Source organism: Barbus barbus (genome assembly GCF_936440315.1).
Source record: "Barbus barbus genome assembly, chromosome: 16".
In the NCBI taxonomy this organism is placed as follows: domain Eukaryota; kingdom Metazoa; phylum Chordata; class Actinopteri; order Cypriniformes; family Cyprinidae; genus Barbus; species Barbus barbus.
In genome coordinates, this window is record NC_136744.1 from 16,027,105 (window position 1) to 16,043,485 (window position 16,381).

A 16,381-nucleotide genomic window follows, 5' to 3' on the forward strand; every position below is an offset into this window, starting at 1 on the left:
AGCCCATTCAAGCCCAAGTCCTTAGATTCAGCATCAGATGCTCACAAAAACATACCAGTCTCCTGAGAAGAGGAACCGGTAGAACTTGAGAGTAAACAAGCAAGCAATTCAGCTCAATTCTCTCCCAAAAGGCTTGTCAGCAAGAGACGGAGCGTTCTGTTGGGGGATGGTGTATATTAGATGCAGATGGGGCATTAGAAGACGGAGTAAAACTACATCTAGTGGGTATGTTCTCTGTACCATCTCAAGAGAGCCACTCAGGCTGAGCTCCCGCTGTGCCGTGTTGATAAATATTGAGTGTCTGTTCTGGTGAGAAACCTGTTGAGAGTAATGCCAGACTAATTGTTTTATGCAACAGGCAATCAATCCCTAGCCTATTAATAATTTTGGCAGACCATCAATTTGCAGATGGGTTATTAATAAACATTGCAAGTTTTCATTTAAGTGCCAATTGAAAGGCTCCAATCGATGGCCCCTGAATGATACGTACAGCTCTTCATACAAATGACGAGTTGGTTAGCTCAAATAAATGTGCGCTTATTGCTTATAAAAGGGCTTCTCTCCCCGAGGGCAACGTAATCACAATACACAACAAAAATCCCACCACGCACATAATGCTTGACCTCAATTGCCTCCAAACAATACATCTATATTCACACACAGGAGGGGAAAAGCACAGGCATCGCCGTCTCATATAAATACAAATAAACCCTCTACTGCAGGTCTACACACCTCATCATTCAATAACATTAGTGCTAAATTGATTTCAGTGGCAGAATTCCACTGCCTCTTGTTGGATTTCAGCAGCACATGAAACGCACACATTTACTTCACACGCATAATGTGTTCATGTGCACAAAGAAAAAAAAAAAAAACATAGCTACTTGAAAGCCTGGCATGCTTGACATTGAGTTAGACATAATCTGAACGTAAGCTCCTTGATATGTAGGAAAAACTAAACAAAAATAAACATGCAGGCAGATTCTTAGATGATTTCTTAGCACTCAAGACATAAATATATGATGTGATGTGAACATATATGTATGTGTAGCCAAACTGTCATTATGGAGGTGATTATATGCACTATTTAAGTTTCATGTAAATCCCGCTAGAATCTAAACCGTTTTCCCATCCTAGAAGAACCATCATGTTTTCTTCCCCACTGCAATTTACATAGCTCAAATTTACACCAAACCTTCAGTATAAATTTAACACCTCTGAGAGTTGCAATCATAAATACATAGGCTTTTACTGCTAACTTAATGGAGATCCAGAACCACCACAAACATTTAGGCCTAAAATTAAAATGAATACATTAATATGTGGTTCTCAATGGCTTGTCACTCAAATTTTTTATTAAAAGGGACAGTTTCACCCAAAAATTTGAATTCTGTAATTTTAATCACCCTTATGTCATTCCAAACCTGTATGACTTTCTTCTGCATTGCATGAATATGTTTTTGTCAATAAAATAGAAGTCAACAGGGTCTAATGCTGTTTGGTTCCCAAAAAATATTTTCTGTTGCACAGAAGTCAGTAATACAAGATTGGAGTGATAGTAAGGTAAGTAAAAGATGATTCCTTGATAACCACCCCCGATCATGAGCATTTAGGATTAAGTTTAGAACAGCACACTCCTTTTACTATTGCTGAAGTGTTTAGGATGTACTGTTTATGGCATGAACAGTGTACATACAGTTTCATATAGGTGTCTTAAATTAAATTATTAAAAGATGCACAACAGAGTTACTGAAGAGAATACAATAATGCATAATGCACTGTAATTGACTAGACCTTCCATTTCCAGTGTGCTGGATTAACCAGAAGTTACGTCAGTCACAATTTTTAACCTCTTTCCTGACTCGTCATTTAATGACTGATGACATACCACAATGTCGCAAACTACGGTTTCAAATATGTATGATGGAATATCGCCTCCTAGTAATTTTTAAAAAGCACTACAACTTCATTTAGCACTAAAAAATAATGTAAGCAGCATATAGTTAATACTGAATCAGAATCAGAATGAGCTTTATTGGCCAAGTATGTTTACACATACAAGGAATTTGTTGTAGTGACAGAAGCTCCACAGTGCAACAGAAATACAGCAACAGGACAGGACACAGATAATAAAAGAATAACAACAAATAACCAAAAGGCAATGTACAAAGCAGCAAAAACACAATATATAATATAAACAACTATGTATGTGCAGGTCAAGTATGTGCAAATTATAAATGAGAAAATAAAGATAAAATTAGTGAGTGTGGTGAATGGATAATGTATTATAGCTGTGTTCCACATTTATTGTTGAGTGTTCATGAGATGTATTGACTGAGGGAAGAAAGTTCCTGTGTCTGGTCGTTCTGGTGCACAGAGCTCTGTAGCGTCGACCAGACGGTAACACTACTATTAGTAGTGTTAGTATTCCCTTCCAATCCTAGCCATGGTTACATATTTGACTGAATGTACACCAACCTAGCAACAAACCTCATGTCTACTTGCTCATAAATTACACTAGGACACATTCTCACGTCAGTGAGAACAAATATGTGCTGGCTGGTGACTACACCCTGCTGAATATTGTGACAAATGTGTGATCTGGGATGTTTGCAAAAGTAACATTCCACAGATGACACAGCATTCCCCTCTAAAATGGGCAATAATAGCATTCTTACTCCGAAACGGGTCTATTTCGCTGAGGGACACAAGTCCTTTTACCTGAAGCACTCAGCTCATTAATTAACAATATCCTTTTATTTAAGGCAACATCGCAAAGCAACACCACAAACATGCATTTGTCAGTTGTTTTGTCCACTAAGTGGAGCTAGCGCGCATCCACACCAGGCTGATGACAGAACGTTCTGTGCCATGTTTGGCTCTGAATTAAAGGCCAATGAATCCTGACTGCAGCGAATCTGGTAACAAGCAAGTGCTACAGGTGCAAGAGTGCAAAACAAGCTACGAAACACATGGCTGTGTTGTGCACAAATGCAAATTAACTATTCTAACCAGTCTCAGGTCTAATGTGTGTTTATAATTTAGCCCCATGCCAGCTAAAATGGCTATATTAATAGAGAGACCCGTGAAAAATAAAAAAGTAAAATAAATAAATAAATTACTTAGCATAATAAATAAACAACAATTCACAATTTTTTTTAATTAAAAAAAAAAAAAAGTATAAAACTCACTTTATTACACTAGACTAATTAGACAACCAAATGAAACTACAGTGTGAATGAATTTTCATGAAATGAATTAGCTTACAAACCAATGGATAATAGATCAATTAAATCATTGGCTTGCCATTGCTTTGTACATTTTCAATTAATCCTTCAAAATTTGTTATCCAAGAGGCCTTGAATGTGTGTCGAAGTTGCAAATGTAGTGCATTGATTAAACATCAATACATATGGTTTTATAATGTCAGAATATGCACAAAACTAAATAGTGGAATAAGTGTAAATGAGTAACGATTACACACCCGCATCCTAGTAGTTTCATAAAAGCACTTTAAGAGGAACAGGTTAGGGGTGGGCGATATGGGAAAAATATCATATCACGATTTTTTATAGAAATATCACGATTCACGGTTTTTATCCCGATTCTTTGTTAGTTTTACTATTTTGGTTTTACAAGTTGTCTGAGCATTACAGCCAAACTAGAAAGACAAAGATGCATGGCAGATATTTAGGCCAAAGTGGGTGAAGATAAAAAATCTTTGTCATTATTTTATTTTTCTTATTAAAAAATAAGAACAAAGATACACATTACAAATACACATAATATACAAATAAAACAAACAGTGCTTTATTTCCAGGTACAATAGGTGTATTTAGCAGAGCATTCAATGAAATTGAATGAACAAATATAAAAATAAAACACTAGATAGACTGATTCCTAAAGCAACTGTATTAAAGTTTTTCAGTCAAGAATAGTGAGTGATTTTTCTCTGTTTTGTTGTTTTGTTAACGTTAAATGAATAGTTCCCCCACAAATTAATATTCTGTCATCTGTCTGTCAATTCTGTCATAATGTTGTATTTTTATATCATCATTTACTCAAAAGTTGTTTTAAACCGGAAGGAGTTTCTTTCTTCTGCTGAACATTTATAAATGCCATTTTGAAGAAGGTGGAAAACCAAACAGTTGCTGGTCCTCAGTGACTTCCATAGGATTTTTCTTTCCTACTATCAAAGTCAATGTAGACCAGCAACTGTTTGGTTTTCCACTGAGTAAATAATGACAGAAATTCAATTTTAGGGTGAACTATCCCTTTAATGACAGTCGACAGCATGTTTAGTGGCCTGTCCCTTTAAGAGCTGCACGCATCTAATATACAGTACAGGCACGCATCCGTTTCTCTCTTAACTATTTACTTTCATTTTAGAGATAACCAACTCAGTCTGTATGTAAACCTTGTGTGTTTTGACAGTATTAGCGCAAAATATAACTTAGTTGAGTAATCAGGCGCTGTTAGACAGGCGTTTTAGTGCGCGTGCTTCAGGTGTATGCGCTCAGAACAAGCGCACACAGACCAGCGCGCGAATTAAACATTTAACCAGCAAGGCTTGTGCAAATAATGTACTTTTGCGATCGCGAATAAGTGCAGTGTCCTGTCTGAGTAACTCTACTGCTGTATGTCGTGTTGTACAGTACATAGAGACGGCGGCGCCAGAACTGTATTTGACAATGTGCGCGGTAGCGCGATACTACGATATTTCTTCAAAAGCAGATCGTGGAGACATTTTTATCGTCCACGATCAAAAATCGTCATATCGCACACCCCTAGAACAGGTAACCACTCTTTGGTGTAGATGAAGTCAACAGTGTCTCCATCCATCCACCACTATGTTTCTACCACTCCAGAAAAGCTAAATATGCTTCGGCATGAGCCCAAATGTTGTGAAAAACATGCAGTGCGTTTCTTACAGGTCTAAAGGACTGCTTGCTAATTAATCAATTAATCAAAACACTAGCTAAACTAGTTGGACAATTTATCAGCTCGTCATTGGGCAATTAGTCAACCTCTGGAAACATACATAAACTCTGCTTTTCTGTAGCTCAAACAGGAGAGCGTGGGATTGACTCGCATTGAATTGCATGAATTCAAAGACAAACTGCAATATAGGTTGCATCGCATAAAAGCATCTGCCAAATACATAACTAACTTTGAAAGCTACATGAGCCATCCGTAAAGCAGAGAAATGATGATCAGAAAAAAAAAAAAAAATCACTTAAAGCAAAGTAAACATGGGCTTCATCCCACATTAAACGTGACTGCTGTGCCTCTTATCTACATAAGCTTCCTGAGATCTCACCTTGGATAGCCACAAGTAGAGGCATATCACTTTTGTATGGCGGCGTGCATGCGGTTATGCCTTGCCCTCATCCCATAACCAGACACTGACAGTAATTGACACGTAAATTGTGTGCCTCTTGGCTCGGTTTGTGCAATCCAATGCAGTGACATGCACATCAGCATCATCTTTCAAGTGGTTTGAGACCAAATAGAACCAGAGAGAGAAGTACAGTTTTATTTAAGCCTGACGACGTCTCATGCTTCAGTGTGAAAGCGGAATGTAGGGCAGATCTGTTCTAACACTGACCCGTGACTCGTCCCATTACATTTTCCAACAGCTCTATTAGCTCATCCAGGCCTCTAAAGCCCAGGAACTTAACGAGGACGGCAGGGCTATTACATTACCATTACTTCATTCAGGTCAGTCTGCCTGAGGAACAGCAACATGGCACACGCTCAGGTATCAGAGACTCGGGTTAGCAAAGTGACAATTACTCCAGCACTAATTAAGCCATCTCCACTTCAGGCTGTGTCTGACCTTTACTAATTATGCATATATGTGGTGGCAGTGGCTTAATGCTTAGGGACTTGAGTTGTTAACACAAAGCAAACAGGTTCAAATGGCAATAAAAATTGATCCAGGAGCTCTAGAGTTACAGAGATCTCAATCTTTCCCTGTCAGTAGTTACTTTGAGGAAACCACTAAACCCAAACAGCAAGTAAAAATCTGTACTACTGGCCTGCAAAAACTCTTTTCGTGTTAGCTTCTTGTCTTAGTCCAACTAGGGCCTTAATATGCATCTCAAAAAACATTAGCGAGCATGAGTTTCTTCACATAAGCCGCAGGCTCTTTGAGACTGCTGTGCAAACAATAATGCTGATTGAACAGTTAAAACTATACCAAATAAACGGAAAGAAAGTGGTGCTGCTTTGAAAGGAGCATTTAGCAGAAGTCACAGAGGACGGAGATGACATCGACAAACTTCACAATGAGCTGAACAAACAGTCGCACAGATAGAAGAACAGTAATAAATTTCACTTATGTGGGTTAGCTGACTTAAGCATATCAAGTCATTTTCCAACTGCAAGTTCAGTCTAGAGCAGTTTTTTCTTTGCATTTTTGGTCTTCAGTACTCCTACAGATGCATCAGTAAACTCCATGTACACTATCAGAGATGTACAGTTTTATACATATGCAGAGTAACTTAACAGCGACTGCCAGAGGGTGTGAAGACAGTGGAACGACATTCGTAACCATTACTAGAAAAACCACTACTAGGAACACCAACTTACGACTAAGCACTGGCAAAATGAAGCCTTTGGTGGTGTACCTCTCAGAAACCAATTAAATATTTTAGTTAATATTTATTGCAAATCTGTATTGAATTACATGTGCATAAAATGTTCATTATATATATATATATATATATATATATATATATATATATATATATATATATATATATATATATATATATATATATATATACACATACATACATACATACATACATACACATGAATCACTATTAATTATATTCATCTATTAACAGACCATGATCAAATCAAAAATGAAACGTTTACAAGACCGGCCCTGGTTAGGAATCAACCAACTGGACTATTTGATTCATTAAGTTAATCATGTTCTTTTGGTTGCAACTAAACTTAAGGCAAAATTCTGCAGTTTCTTAGGGAGACTAAGGTAACATGCATTGCTAAGACCATAATGCCGTAATGAAATTTCTATAAAGTGAGCAAACTGCATCAGCCACAGCTGGTAAATAGCGGTCTAGTACTGTTTCAACACCATTACTGAAGAACAGATGTAATCAGCAAAGCTTTAACAGACCTTCATTGAATTACTATCTTTTAAACTAAGCAAGAGTTTCAAGAACGTCAAAAAGAGAGGCCATCCATGAGATCTAATACACCTTCAACGCAAAATCTAATCCTGCCAGCTAATGGGACAAAAGAAAGCCGGATTTGGCCCTCTCTTTTCTCATAATTTAACCCCTCGCAGAATATGATAAAGAGGCCTGGAGCAGCTGCAGACTGACCAGTCCCCAAGCACACAATTAACAACAAAAGAGCCCTTTTAACGCATTGAGCTAATCAGCAGCCAGCCCACCACTGCAGTCCCCCTGAACCATCTGCAAGACGGCAGACCGTCTCCGTGACTGTGAAAAAAAAGACTGGCACCATGCTATCATGTCCTAGGGTCAATGAAGCACATTGCTTAGCAACAGTCAAGCCCCCATGCATGGAAACCAAAAGCTTTAGCTTTCAAAGAGTAACTCTGAGTGGACAAGGGAATGTGCTCCAAGATTTGATTACCAAATGGCCTCTGATTGTTCACTGACCACTGTAGGAAAAGAGACCATTAAGAGCCACCTAGTTTAGACATTTAGTGACCAGCAAGTGTCAAAATTAAACACTTACTTTTTCATTGGCCTATAGACTATAGCTACATTGTGCCTAAACTATGTGAGATGATAGAAAGATAAAGAGCTTTATGTAGTCCAAAGAAATATATATGGAGAAATGCCAGCCTGCAATGGCACGACTGGTGTACGAATAATTTAAAGGTTTAATAAAAAGATTGCAGCTTTTTAAACAAATGTTTAGAGGGAAAGGCAAGACAAGGTTGAGTCCCAGTTGAAAGCAACCAAAAACACAGGACACCTATCTATAATAATCCCTGTAATAATAATTAGTTAATAATGGGTTGTCAACATTTCCTAATCAAATTTGCCTAGAATAATGTAGGGATCTCCATCATTAAGCTTGAACGTCATAAAGGTAAAAAAATAATAAAAAATAACCCATTTACTTTAATACACAAATCGCAGTCTTTTTAAATGATTAATCAGTGCACATTATTCCAAGAAACAAAAAACAAACAAACAAAAAAACAACAACAACTTTATTTTAGAAATATTTTATCGCTGGCTCAGCCTCTGACGTCACAAAACTCTAACTTCAGTCAACCCATCTCCTCCAACCAGCTTCATTCGGGCACAATTCACAATCCAAACAATTTCTAAAATGAAATTTAGTTCACAGCCTACATTTTCACTCATTAAATACATTTAAAATGTTTTACATTACAGATGTAGAATGGCTTGCAAATGCTATTTCATGTTGACTTAAGATTTTTAAATATGGAAATCGCACCAGCGAGGTCTGGATGATGAAGCTTCAGGACAACAAACACAGCAACTCAAAAACATTTCCTTAGTTCAATAACGCACAGCTACAACATCTGTAGCGTATCATGCCCTCATTTAGAAAGCTATCTTGGAGCAAACCAAATATAATTTAGGAATAAAAACATGGTCTACTCATTTTTCACACAACATTTCAATCACATGTTAAAATTGAAGCCAAGCTCACTCATGTGGATGACAAAGCGGTTTGGGGCCATTGGTGAAGAAACCCTTTACCTAAACACCGAGTTAGGCTATGGTTTCAAAATATTTCAACAATTTTGAATGACAAAGCCACTTTTGTATAGTTAAGCCCTGAAAAGCTACAAACACTGGACTTAATCTACTGACTTCCTGGATGTTACAACCTCTAAATGACACGGGTGACTCTGGTACGCATGTCAACATATGAGTATTTCTGGAAGGAGTATTTCTGTTCCTGACACTTCTTGTGTACACTAGATTTTGAAACTTTGCTGAGGTCTCAAAACAACAGTCCATTCGAACACCACAAATCTGCTTGGTACTTAATGAAGAGGTTCCCAAACGACTAAGTTTCCAATGTCATTCATAAGAAAAACCTTGGCTTTAAATAAGTTTGCATTTGCAGAAACAAAAAAAAGTTTTTATATTCACAGCTTTTCAGACAAGCACACAGAGCCTGATACAAAAAGTTCTAGACGTACCTGGTCTCTCTCATGAGGGAGTAGTGTCACAGGTGGGAGGTCGACACCAAAGACCCCCACGCTCCTGAAGCGAGCTTTGCCTCCTAGCCCACCACTGTTCATCCTGTAGAGTGGCCCATCCTTGAGCAGCCGCCCGTTGTTAACCGCCCGCTTAGCAGCTAGCCTCAGCCTCTGCTGAAACCTGGGGTTCCCCACAACATTCACCAGGTCGCCCTGGCTTCTAAGGAATCTCTCGATGTTCCTTAGAGAGGAGCCAGCCGGGACACCCAGACCTTCGATAGCCCTCCTAAGGATTTTATTCCAATCCACATGACGCAGATCTCCAGCAGGTATCACAGATCCAAGCGAGACTGGGCCAGAGCCTCCCAGCTTGAAAGGCCCAATCCTTCCCGGGTTATCCGGGTCTTTGTATGAAGCGCACCCTTTGCTGGTAACCTTAAGGATGGATCCATCCTTCACAGAGAGCTCCAGCTGTTGGAGTACGATGCCCTTGTCTAGCCCATGTGAGGTTGAGACAGCATGGCAAATCCTCTCCTCCGAAGGCCGCTGCTTCTGCCTTTTGATCTTCTGGATAGCCTCAAGAATCCACTCTGTGTACAGGGGATTGGCCAGTTTCACCATGGTGAAATAAGTTGTTTCATTAAGGTGTGATCCATGAATACATTCCTTTTCTTTTAAGAGCGAACAATACGCATCCACAAACAAAAGCCAGCCATTAGTACATGCCGCAGGCAGGATATGGGACTGATGTAACTCCTCAAAGATCAGACTGGCTATTCATTTCTTTTCCCCTTTGTCAGAAAGAAAAAATCCCTTGTGGTAAATCCAAAGTCAGAGGACTTGCTGAAAAATCCTTTCGTGTTACACCTGTGGGTGTGAAGAGGAGAAAAACAGAAAATACATGTTACTTTGCAACAAAAACTCTCTTTAGAGCTAGTTACATGGGCATGGCAACCTGATCCAAGGGGTTAGGCTAACCAACACTGCCAGTCGTTCACATTAGTCATACTTCTACATTAGTCATGCTATTTTACACAAGTGCAATGTAAAATAGGTTTAAACAAAGTGAGAGTTTAAAAAAAAGAAAATTGTAAAACACCCCCGAAAAAACATTATATATAAACAGTGTCATTGTTAAACTAACCCCATGTATATATACATGTGTGTGTGTGTGTGTGTGTGTGCGTGTGCATGTATGTGTGTGTGTGTATATATGCAAATAAAAAATAAAGGGCACTGTATTGTTTAAGCCAATTTAATCATACACATGTAAATATATAGCCTACATGCATATATCTATATCAGATGTATAGTAATAGTATATAAGTAAACGATTGTGTAACGATACGCACAGTCGCACACACATATATACATATACATACATATACATATATATATATAAAATGTGTGCGACTGTGCGTATACACACAAAATCCTATATACTATTACTATACATCTGATATAGATATATGCATGTAGGCCTATATATTTACATGCGTATGATTAAATTGGCTTAAACAATACAGTGCCCTTTATTTTTTATTTGCATACATACACACACACACACACACACACACGTATGCACGTGACTTCAGGTGTTAGGTGCACACATTCCATAAAAGGAAAAAAATCACCTGTCCAAACCAGACAGACTAGTATAACCATGAGATTAAGATGAACATGTTAATTCACATTTTGATAAAATGCGAGCCACTTTATGAGTAGCTGGTACTCAAAACCTGCCTGCCTACCTAGACAGCAAAAATGATACGTGTTTATGATGCCCATATATGCAGTTTAGCTAGGGAGCTCACTACATTGAGACATTCATTCACTCCAAAACAACGCAACAATATATTTTGCGCATATATATTACACACACACAGCACACCATGGATAACATAACATTTTATTAAAGCTCATTGATTTATGATAGTGTAAAAACCCAAACAGCATAAGCAGGGAAAGAACAGTGCTGCGAGCAGCCAGCAGGTGACATGCAGAGAACAATTTCTCAAGAACTCCTCTGATCGCCAACAGCAGCCGTGTAAACTCAACCACAACTTATCTGCCATAATATTATATATAAAGCCTCGCACACATACTGAGGGGAACACTTGACCCATTCCTCTGAGACATTAGATCAGGCCTAAACAGATCCGAGAAAAAGCTACAGTAAATAATTGAACAGCGCAACTTGGTTAGCCAGCAAAACAACTCAGAGTTTAACTGGGGAGGCATGACAGCACACACAGTGTTAGCAGCACATATAAAACAAGACAAAAAAGTCTTAACTGACACTCACTCCTTGTGGATGTTCAGCTCAAATGTAAAAACACAACATGCAGCGTTGTTTAAAATTTGACACTTGTTTAATCGATTTTAAATCTCGTCTACAGTCTTCCAGCTTCGGTCACAAACTACGACTTGGCCGTGACATTTCACATTAAGAGTCTAGCAACAACATCTCAAATGTTGACAGCTAAAACCAAACACAGCATCACAAACGCGTACTGACATTGTTACTTCAGCTCGAGTCCTCTGATTAAAGCAGAGATAGTGAGCTAAAGTCATGCGAATCTCAAAAGCAGTCGCTTCTTATCTCCAGCATCGGCTTTCTAAACAGCCCCGGAGCTCAAATCTAGCACGCTAAGCTAAAGCTGGCTAAATTAGGTTATGCGTTATGACCACTTCCGACAGATGACTATCTATAATTTATGATGACAAAGTCAAGACGTCAATTAACCTACGGTCTCGCAAACCTTGTTTTCTGGACGCTTTAACACGGTGGACAGGTCAGGTGACTTCGCCGCTTTGCCCGGTCGCGTTACTAAACAGACGCCATTTTGTTACAATGTTGTAGTTTACATGAATCCGACATGACACTGATTACAACCCAATGGAGTCTCATTAAACCTTACCTTCACAAAGACGGTCCCGCCCAAGAAACTTTAATATTGGTTAGAAAGGGCAAATACGTATCCCTGGTTCGATAACCAAAGTGTCAATCACAAGAAAACAGTTCGGCCTCTCAGGAATCGGTTGGTTTCATAATCTGTCAATAATCCCTTGACCCGCCTCTTAAAGGGACAGTTCAACACCGCTGAACATTCTCATCATTTACTCGCGCTCATGTTTTTTCCAAACCCCATGACTTTTTTTTTTGTTCTGTGAAGCACAAAATGAAACATTAAGCAGAAAGTGAGGAACTGACAGCCTCAATCACTAGTTACCTTCAGTGTTTTTTTAATTACACATACAATAAGTGATAACTGAAAACTGTCATTCTTCATGTCATCTAATTTTTAGTCATATGGGATTATTACAACGCGAGGAGGAGAAAATTACATTTTCATTTTTAGACAAAACTATCCCTTTAAGGTGTCAACTGCTCTTTAGTCCGTCCTGCGTGTGGAATACGATACCTGCTATTCTGTCCACATTAGAAGTACAGTTAACAGGGATATTTTACCACAATATAACAATGAGTTTAAAACTACTTGACTCTTTAAAGTAAGATCAGCCGAAACTCGCTCTATACCTTTAAGAAGGCTCCCCCTTATGAGCATCGCACAACACTGCAATATGAGCAGATCGACCTAGTCACACTTTTTGGAGAATAATGCAATGGTGAATAATTAGTCCAAGTGCTCGAGTTATCCCTGGCATTCCCCGTGCTGTGTGCACTGTAATCTAATATGATAATTAGTTTGCACTTTACAAAAGACACGGGAGGCCACGAACTATCGAGCGCGCGTAGGTAGTGTGGACGCAAATAGACAACATTTATAAATCCTGCGAATGCCTAAACGGGTGATGGCATATCATTTCTCCGAAACGCTAAAAGCATCGCTGACTGCCGTTTGTTTACGCGCTTCTGTCTAAAGCATGGAAACTGCACTCATATTTCAAGATCAAGCAACTGAGAACAGATCGCATCTGGAAAATTCCACTTATGCGGGTCAAGCAGTAGCTTGCGATACTTGCGCGTAACCCAATAACCTTAATAGCCCGAATTAATTTCTTCGCTCGCGTCAAGTTACATCACTCACAACAACTTAAACTTGAACGATTAAAACATGCCACTCAAGACACCGCCGAGATAAATGCCCGACAACGCTGGCAAAGCGAACATTTACCTTTAAGTTCCTCGCGCGATCTCTCCACGCTTCTCGTATAAGCAATAAAAACACGCTTATTTGCAAAGCTGATGATATATGTGTAAAGTAGCCTGATAAATCCAATGGGGTCCTGTTTGATTCGGAAGATGAACGCACGCGTAGGCAGAGGGAACCTGATAACAACTAATTGAAAGGTTAATCTACATAGGAGTCTGTGACAAAGTAGTACCCTCCCCTTTCGGCACTCCATCAGCCACAGAGGAGGACTAACTCGCTGTAACCGCTACGTGACATCACATCGCTCATTGGGAAACAATGTACATTGTTTCAGACTACATGGCATGGGTGGGAAAAGAGGAGACACAATGTGCCGTCTGTGAAGAGGAAAAGGAAACTTTTAATATCGCCTATTGGGATACGAATGTATGCATAAAAATAGTCTCCAAGGCAATAGTCGTACTCTATGCAAAATTTCAGCATCAGAAAGAGCTTTGTACATTTTTTTTGATCATACAAGGAATTTGTTTTACTGTCAGCTTCCAGTACACAGAGAAAACAACAACAACAACAACACACAGATAATAAAAAATGTGAATAAAATACACACACAAACCACAACAAAATAAAATATTAAAATAAATAAATTGTATGTACAGGTGTGCAATAGAAAACATTGAATAGAAATGGAATAAAGAAATAAGATGTAGGGATGTACTAGGATGTAGGGTGATGCACATTTTTATTGCACAGTGGGAGAACATTTAACTGTTCGTGATGTAGATTGCCTGGGGGAAGAAACTGTTCTTGTGCCTGACTGTCCAGGTATTCGGTGCTCTGTAGCGCCGACCAGATGGCAAAAGTTCAAAAGTAGATGGCATGGATGCGAGGGATCCAGAGTGATTTTCTGAGCCCATTTTCTCACTCTGGATGTATACAGTTCTTGGAGGGTGGGCAGGGGAGCACCAATAATCCTTTCAGCAGACCAACCTGTCCTCTGTAGTCTTCTGATTTTGTGTCGGAGGCAACCCAGACAGTTATTGAAGTGCACAGGACAGACTTGATGGCCGAGTAGAACTGTGTGAGCAACTCCTGTGGCAGGTTGAATTTCCTCAGCTTGTGAAGGAAGTACAACCTTTGTTGGGCCTTTTTAGCAATGGTGTCTATGTGAGTTTCCCACTTCAGGTCCTGAGAGATGATGGTGCCCAGGAACCTGAATGTCTCCTCTGCAGCCACAGTGCTGTCCATGATGGTGAGCGGGGGTGTGCAGGGTGGGGTTCCTCCTGAAGTCCACTATCATCTCCACTGTTTTGAGTGCGTTGAGCTCTAGGTTATAACTGCACCAGACAGCCAGCTCTTTAACCTCCTGTCTGTAGGCAGACTTGCCACCTTCCTGAATGAGGCCGATGACTGTAGCGTTGTCTGCAAACTTCAGGAGCTTGACAGAGGGGTCTTTAGATGTGCAGTCGTTTGTGCACAGGGAGAAGAGCAGTGGGGAGAGGACGCAGCCCTGAGGGGTGCAGGTGTTGGATGTGAATTTATCAATTCTCACTAGCTGTTGTCTATCTGTCAGAAAGCTGGTGATCCACTGACAGATAGAGCTATGGACAGAGAGCTGGGTTAGTTTATTCTGGAGGAGTGTATAGGGATGATGGTGTTTGAAAGCAGAGCTAATTTCCATGAACAGGATCCTCACATAAGTCCCTGGTCTGTGTAGATGTTGCAGGATGAAGTGCAGTCCCATGTTGACTGCATCATCCACGGACCTGTTTGCTCGGTAAGCAAACTGCAGGGGGTCCAGTGATGTCCTTCAGATAAGCCAACACCAACCTCTCAAAAGACTTCATGACCATAGACGTTAAAGCAACAGGTATAGTCCTGTTAACTTGGGTTTCTTTGGGACGGGGATGGAGCGTTTGAAGCAGGAAGGGACTTTGCATAGCTCCAGTGATCTGTTGAAGATCTGTGTGAAGATGGGGGCCATAAATTTTAAACTATTTGGGGAAAAAGACGGGATGCTGTGTGATATGCCATGTTTTTTTTGAAGAGGAAGTTGAAACTTAATATCACCCAGCACAAATCAGTTTATTATGAATACACGCATAATTATAATAAAAGTTTCACACCGTTTAATTATACATGGCTTTATAATTGCTGAGAAGGTGTTGCGAATTTAATTGATGTTTGTTTGCAATATAAATACCATCAACAATTAAATAGTGAAATGTGCTTCACCACAGTTGGAACAACATAATCAGAGTAAATCTAAACCATTCCATAAAATTTGCAACAAAATCCCCCTGACAGTTTGCAAACGCACCTGAAAGCCCATGGTTTCGCCCTGTGGTGAAACTTTGGTGTAGCACAGGGCATTCTGAACCATGGGCATGCTACTTTTCACTGTGCCTGAAAGGAAAACAAATTGCACACTAAAAACTTGAGCCATGCAGGATGTGGTTACAGTTTGGCAAAAGCCTTCATATTGGCTTCTAGCAAAGCCTGGTCAAGGTGATTTGACACCAAAGGGTTGTCTTCTTTGAAACACTGGGCTGAGCTGCTGACAGCAGCTGGTCTGGGTGAGATGTACTAGCACACCACTAAATATTGTGTTATATGTAATTACACTGCCTTCAGTTGGATCCACTTTATAGTTTTGATGTTTTAGATTGTTACTGTGCTGTTATTTTAAAGTTACAACTAGGCATTGTTTTTGATCATCTGCATTGGATCATAATACCCGTCAATTCTCAGGTATAACTGGTGATATTTTCAGCCAGAGACCTTTTTTTTTTTGTAGCACTGTAATTTGTGTGGCTATTGCAAGTCAGTGTTACTTATTTGTATGCCAAAAGGCAAGGTACAGTTTTTTCCAGTTTACACAGATACATTGGAATTATTAATGTTTGCATATTTCAACCACTGGCACATTCATATTCACATGCAGACAGAGACAGGATAAATGCCCTGCACAAGGGTATAATAGCACTAGGGTAAGTAGATTAGCGCAAACTGATGACCTTCCCAATACTGCTGCATTTTTCAAACTACAAAAATAAAACTGTTGAATGTT

At 39.4% G+C, this 16,381-nt stretch overlaps 1 protein-coding gene across 2 annotated transcripts in view; it reads right to left on the minus strand.

The window, feature by feature from the left end:
• The window catches only part of LOC306882103 (histone acetyltransferase KAT6B-like), a 32,061-nt gene extending 19,981 nt beyond the window's left edge, over positions 1-12,080 (minus strand). Inside the window, exons 1-2 of one of the 2 annotated variants that reach the window (XM_079436571.1) lie at positions 11,956-12,080; positions 9,194-10,060 (exon numbers count right to left, since the gene is read on the minus strand). In XM_079436571.1, the coding sequence (XP_079292697.1) occupies positions 9,194-9,814 (621 nt within the window). In that variant the 5' untranslated portion in view covers positions 9,815-10,060; positions 11,956-12,080. Of the gene's footprint in view, positions 1-9,193; positions 10,061-11,955 lie in introns of those variants that run through there. The other variant, XM_079436572.1, reaches the window with a different exon arrangement.
• Positions 12,081-16,381: the final 4,301 nt, after the last annotated feature.